Source organism: Geospiza fortis, unplaced genomic scaffold (assembly GCF_000277835.1).
Source record: "Geospiza fortis unplaced genomic scaffold, GeoFor_1.0 scaffold16, whole genome shotgun sequence".
Classification (NCBI taxonomy): domain Eukaryota; kingdom Metazoa; phylum Chordata; class Aves; order Passeriformes; family Thraupidae; genus Geospiza; species Geospiza fortis.
This window is the reverse complement of record NW_005054302.1, coordinates 3132873-3140116: the sequence shown is the minus strand read 5'-3', so window position 1 is coordinate 3140116 and position 7244 is coordinate 3132873. Positions and strand designations below refer to the sequence as shown.

Genomic DNA, 7244 nt, shown 5'->3' with positions numbered 1-7244 from the left:
CAGCAGGAGAAAACAGAGAAGCTGTGGTGATAAAGAAGCTACAGGTTCTGGGCCACCAGCATGCCAGACAAAGCACCACTTCTGCATCTCTTGATTAGTTTACAGCTTTGGGATCACAATGTAGACCAGCCTCAAGAAATCCATAATTTTCTCTATGATATTTAAAGAACATATTGCCCTAATCTCATGAAGGTAATTTGTGTTATTTCTTGCTCTAAGAGAACTTCTGAAGACAGGATGAAGAAATGACTAAGCACATTATGCTCATCCAACCTAGATGGAACAAGTATATTCACAAGCAGAAAGAATGCTACATATGTATCTCCTGCTGCATATTTCTGGAATCAGATGTGCTAGATTTCTGGAAGATTTCTGTATTGACAATTTCATTATTTATTACAAATAGGATTCATTATGAAAGGAACATTCTTGCTAAAAAGAAGCCTTTAATTTAACTTCATACTTGTTAATTATATACTTGAGATACTTTGCACTGTATTCAACCGCACATAACAGACTTTGATAAAACATTACAGTTCATTTCTAGCTACCTGAAACATAAAAAAGAGACAGCTGTCTCTCTGACACCAAATACTCAAAACCAAAAGAAGATGCTCAAGGCATGATCAGCTGTTAGACGCTGCCATTTTATGCTGCAGGCACTAAAACCTTTTGCGTTCAAGTGAAATCTGGAAATGTTTACTGAAAAGAGAAAAAACCCCAAAAAGCTGAAAGCCAGTAAATCCTGAATAAAAGACAGCTCCTCCTTAGGCTGTCCAAACTCAAATGGCCAGTACACTACAAAAAGTGCCATACACACTTGCCCAGTTTCTCAGTTCTTCCTTGGCTGAACCGGGATGGCTGTTCTTATGTTTTTCTGAGAAAAGAATCACTTCTCAACCATGAAATGAGAAATATGAGGGAGCAGTTAGCAGAGTTAGCAGAGCACAAACTACAAAACCTTGAGCTACATGAGTCACTTTCTTAAAATTGATTTTAAAAACGTCTTACAGAGAATATCAGGTGATGTACTTTTCTTAAGGCAAGCAAGAATAACAGTGAAACCCATCTTTTTTAATTCCAAGTTCAGTAAATGAGGGCTACAATCTTGTACAACTAACATCAGAGGAAAGTTTCCTCAGGAGGCTCAATCATACAGTACTGAATTCCAAATGAAAAAAAATATGTCTGAGAATAACAGAGGAAATAATACTACTTGCACAAGTTAAGACATTTCAGACAACAGCAAGTTTCACTAACAGTCTGAATAAAGTTTCTATATTAAATGAAAGACTAAATATTATGTGATTTTCCACAACAAATAAAGGTAGGGCCTCTGTATATTTGACGTCTCCAAGCTACTTAGAGAGATTTAATGATATCTTCCATCTCTCCAGTTGTGCTTACACGTTTGCAAGTCTGGAAGTGCCTGAAAAGAACAGTTTTTACGTATACATATTTTCTGTTAAGATTGTTTTCATGTCTCTATTCATAACACTCTTTATAAATCTGTTTTGTGAATAGCTAGACCATTAACACTGAAATAATGACTACCTGTGGATTCCATAATTCTAAAGGATATTATTTTCAATCAAGACAGGTAAGTTGCAAAAACCAAACCCAAAAACCACAAAGCCAGATACAGTCCAACAACACTATTAGACTGTACATAATGAACAACATTCTTACTCAACTTCCGTGGAATGTAACTATCATCTAATTGGAACAGCAACAGCCCAAAACACTCCTAACTTTCCCCAGTGCCTGTTCCTTTTATTTAGGTAATACAGTGTTAAAAGAATGTTAGAATTACCATGTCAATCAGTTCAAAGTTAAAGAGGCCAAAAATTCAACATTAATTCAAGAGCCATGAAATCCTGTTGTACACCTCCACCAAACTTCTTTTTAAATCCATCTAGATCCTCTTTATTTCAATTCATACCCATTGTGTCTTATCATCTCCACCATTCACGACTGTGAGGCATCTGGCTCTGTCTTCTTGATGACCTTCTCCTGGACACTGGAAAGATGCTATTAGGTCCTCTCGAAACTGCTTCTTCTCCAGGTTTAACAAGTGCAGACACCTCAATCTTTCTTCACTCAGCAAGTGTTTCAGCCCTCACCCACCTTGGTGGCTTTCTACTGAACTCAGACCAGTTTGTCAATACTTTTCTTGTACTTGGGAGTCTAAGACTGGAAGTATCTTGGACTACATATGTCTAAGAAATGCCAAGGCCAAATGCCTTCTTCCCTCAATATACTACTGATACAACCCATTTTAGACAGCAAAATGATTCCTTCTGTAAGCTGTCATAAAAATTAGAAACCTCTTTTGATGCAGGAACACACAGTTCACAATGCCAGTTACCTCCTGAATCAAAGAACCACTAATCATAACTGTAATACACTCACATTAAATGTGTTTGGAATAAAATTTGTTATAAATTTCACCAAAGTAAGCTACATAAAAATGAAGAGGCAGTTTAAAAGAAGTGCCTCAAAGTGTAAATGCTTGCACATGAGAGGGATCATCCATCAAAACCACCAATATGGTTAAAGATACACCACTTATTAAAAACAAGCAAGCAAGAATAACAAAAAAAGCCCTGGAAAAACCAGCTTGATTAAAACCAACATTGCAGAATGTTATTTTAGGTAGAAAAGTATCTTTTTAAAAATGGATGTTGCTCCTTAACAATGAGAACAGGAGGGGGGAGGATATAAACATAAACTGGTTAACTAGAAATTGTAAAAAAGGAAAGCAAAGTAAGTTTTAAAACCAACTTTCTAATAACCTTCTCAATTCACATTAAAACCAACTGTTCCAAGAACAAGCACAAAGATAAGAAAGAATCAGTAAGGCAAATATGAAATCGAAACATGAAAGGAGAGCTCAAACAAAAACACTAAAAAAACTAAGTTGATTTTTTTCTCCCTGATGCTCACTATAGAAGAGCAGATGGAATTTGCCACAACAATCTTGCTCCAGAGGGCTAGAAGAGACAGCCTTTTATGCAATCAGCATAAGTTAATCTAGATAAAACCATTAACAAGTTATCAAGATCAGACAGTATTCACCCATAATTTCCAGACAAAGTAAAACATTAAACAGTTGATCTAATGACTGTGGTGTGAAATTTATTTCCTAAAAGTGCTCTATAAGACCGCAATGATACTCAAACAGCCTACCATTTAAATAAAAAAATTAGCTTTCTGGGAGCAGCAAGGGAAGTTTGGTATAGGTAAGCCAGGCCTGCACCAAATAAAACAATTTAAACTGTAGCAAAACCAGCAAGACTAAGCATATGGATAAATAAATGGGAAAATCCAGCAGCTTTTGTAGTGGGAAGTTATTACTACTAGTAGCAGCTGAAGAATTGATAAGCAGCTGAGTGTGATTTCACTACCAGGACATATCTCAATTTTGAAGAACTTTGGATAAGCTATCTAACATAAGGTAAGAAACCTCCCAAACAAACTGTGCTAACACAAGACAAAAGGGGAGATCCTGACAGAACTAAATAACTAGTTAAAACAATTGCAAGCAAGAGTGAAAATAAAGCATTTTCCATATGAGAGATTTTGCCAGCAGAACTCCTAGAGCCAGTGTGATTCAGCATACCTGACGTCTAGAAAGCCAGTTTAAAAAAAAGTCAAAAGGCTCAGTAATTTTTCAAAATTATTTGGCATGACCAAAACCAAATCTGATCAAAAGGTATAAATGACAATAGGATAAAATTTCTTGTAAGTGAAAAAGAAAGCACATGGAAAAACAAATTACATATGATCATAAAATAGAATGATAGAATCATTGGTTGCTAAAGACCTCCAAGACCCTCAAGTCCAACCTTTCACCAATTGCCACTATGCCCACTAAACCAACCATTTAATGAAGGGCCACTTCTACTTGTTTTTTGAACACTTCAAGGGACAGTGACTTCACTACTTCCCTGGACAGCCTCTCCAGTGCTTAACCAATCTTTCCATGAATAAATTTGTCCTAATATAAAACCTGAACTTCTCTTGGTGCAACTTGAGGCCATTTCCCCTTGTTCTATCGTTTGTTATGTGGAAGAAGACCTCCAAGAACAACAAAAGTGTAGAATGTTTCTTTTCAAGTTACTGACAAGAAAGTTTAACACACAACAGGGGATTGTTAAGCAGGACTATTTTCTAATACAGATAACCTGAAAAAAGTAATTTGAATACTGATATTTAATAGAGATATAAAAGGAAAAATTACAATTCTAATGAAAACAGCATCAGCAGGCAGCCAAGTAACTACAAGAAATTAAGTGTATTTGCACACTTCCGCTCAAAGTGCAAGACTTTCACACTTTCTACTGCAGATATACTAATATATCTGAAAAACAGTTCTTGCAGCTGGTATGTCAATATCTTTATTGCTACACAGCAAGGTACCAGTCTCTTGCAAAGGCAGACTTCTAGTAAATAGCTGTCAGCAAGTCTATGCGTGACTGAAGTCAAATTACAAATAGTAAAGGAACGAGTTTGAACTTAATGCCAGCAAAATATCATGTATCTAATCCATGAAAGAATTACAGACCTTAAGTCTGCTATTATTTTACTATCCATACCACTTCTCAGTCTGCTCCACAGATTTAGTTAAACTTACTAATCAATGATACTTACCATTGGTACCTTACCACTAACAGTTCCTACATTTATACAACAGGAAATATTTATATTTTTAATTATCTATGTATAATATTACATCTGCAAAATTTATAAATACCTAACAATGCTGCTAGTAAAATTAAATATGCCTTTAAGTAACAAGCAATTTGGTTAAGTCCCCTGAAATCTCCACATCTAACTTTAACATTTACTTATCAAATGCAGGTCTTTCTTGTCAGTAAGAAAAGATTTGAATGATGAGAACTGCTTCCTAAGAGAAAAACAAAGACAAGCCACTGCATTAAAAAAAAACACAGTAGAAGAAACCCAACTGACACAGCACTCAAACACTAACAGATCCTCCACTTGAATTTCAGAACACAAGTACAACTTTAATTTTCTATGCTCATCATAAGAAAGATCTTGCCCAAGATCTTTGTTCCCCAGGCACACACCACACAATATGACAGATCAATGCTTCTGCTTGTTTTCTGGAATGACATGCCACACCAATTTTGGCCATCTTTCTGACAGACCAGTTAAAAGCACCGTAATTTTACTCACAGTTAAAATAAAAGCACCTATATGTTAATCTTTTATTTAAATTATGTAAGTTACTAACTGCTTAAGACAACAATCTACACACTTACTGAAAGGTACCGAAAGAGCCATGCGCTACAATGAAAACTCATCTTTTCATAAATGAATTATTACAAAGAAAATAGTTTCTTGTCTTCTAACACAGTAAGAGCACAGATATTTATTACAAAGCACTTCACAAATTCCAGTTAAATTCACTGATTGTTGCTAGGAGAGTGAAGAAGAACAAATGATTGTAAAAACAACATAGGTCTGAGGATTTTTAAATACACACAAGCATGGTAAGAACCACTACACTTTGATGCATAATTTTAAAGGTGATGTCAGGAAAATCTGCAATTATTAGTGAATTCATGTGAAAAACTAGGAAACAGAATTTGACAGTCTGGTCTAAAAAGTGAATCAATTACTAAGATGAAAACCCAGATCAAGAAGAACCAAAACTGCTGTGTTAATCCTTCCTGGGCATCACATTACTCACAAATTCCACATTCTGTATATTTAAATATGGATTTAGAGTAAAGAATGATCACAGGCAGAAGATCTGACACAGAAGATTAATGATAAGTAAGGAAGACTATGTGAATGGTCTGTGAATGGCCCAGCATAACACAGGATTAGCATGTCAGAGAACAGTATCTTCTCTCACAACTGCTACATGCCATCACATCACATAACAATGCTAATAAAATGTTAGTCATCATCAAGCCTTATCCTTTTTAAGGTGCAGGCATCAAGTACTGACACATATATGGGTGCAGTAATTCAGGAAAAGCAAGAAGTTTTATTTTATTCCTGAAGTAAAAATACACATGACATAGTAAAAAACTCACCCTTTTTTAGAAGCAAGACAATATTTAAAAGATTAAAAAAAAAACCAACCTTGTAATTTAATACATTTCTACACAGAAACTAAAAATATTCTACAAATGAAGGAACTTCAAACGGTCGATACATCTTTCGGGCTGGGAAAGAGGGGTCCCAAACAAACACTCAAGACCCTGCCATACTCAACATTATTCACACCTCATAACCAAAGCACCTCATTCAGACAGGCAGCACAAAACTCACTTCTCTGGTGAAACACCAGTGTGTGACAGCTCCTAGTACATGATGTTGGCCATCACTGGGTCATAGTTTTGTTTCCTCTCTGCTTAGAAGAAAGTATAGAAAGGAAGGTAATTAGCTGGGTTGAGCAATAACCAGAGCAATTTACTGATAAAATACAGATTCTTATGGTTTCTACCTGGGCTTTAGGTAAAATAGCCATTTTGGTGACAATCTGTATGTATGATAGCATCTGAAAGCATTATTTAAATAAAGCATTGCCTAGTTCTTTCACTGTAGTGTTGCTGTCTGACATCTCTTAACTTCAAAGGTCACACATCAATTTAGCAACCACATATTAAATAATTTTTTCTTCAAGTAACCTTCAATCAAGTTTTTCTAAGCTATTATTTTTTCCACATCAAAGATCAGAAGCTTTGGGATGCCACTCCCACATCAGCTAGCAACGTCCATTTCTAATAATGATTTGGAAGACCTGAAGGGAACTTCCTAAAAACAATTATGAATTTAGGAGGAATACCAAACAACAAGTTTGATACAATGAGCATTCTTACAACATGTGTTGTGCTTCTAGTTTTTCTCAGATATTGATGTTATCAACTTAGTTCAATCTGAACATCAATGAAGTGTGCCAACCAGGAGGCAATCATGAAATATGTTGTGTCTCAAGAGCTTTTTTCCACACTTGAGGAACTTGTTTTGGCATGGAACTGAACTCAAAAGCCCATTTCTCCCCTTCCTCTTCTCTCCACCAGTATATGCTATAAAGTATTTATTTCTTATAAAACCAAGCAAATCTAATAAAAAAAAAAAAGAAATTTCAGATGTTTTAAAATAAGCAATACCAAATGAGATTTTTTGAGTGTCTAGTGTGTCTGCTTAGTTAATCCAGGATTGATTTCAATGAAGAGTCAAGTCTAATGGAGCCTACAAAGAAA

General features: G+C 35.4%; 1 protein-coding gene across 1 annotated transcript in view; it reads right to left on the bottom strand.

The window, feature by feature from the left end:
• MICU2 (mitochondrial calcium uptake 2) overlaps window positions 1-6369 on the bottom strand; it is a gene marked incomplete at its 5' end in the record, with an annotated part of 113907 nt that extends 107538 nt beyond the window's left edge. The window contains one exon of the mRNA XM_031066045.1: window positions 6310-6369. Within this exon, the coding sequence (XP_030921905.1) occupies window positions 6310-6369 (60 nt within the window). The remainder of the gene's footprint in view (window positions 1-6309) is intronic.
• Between the last annotated feature and the right edge of the window lie 875 nt (window positions 6370-7244).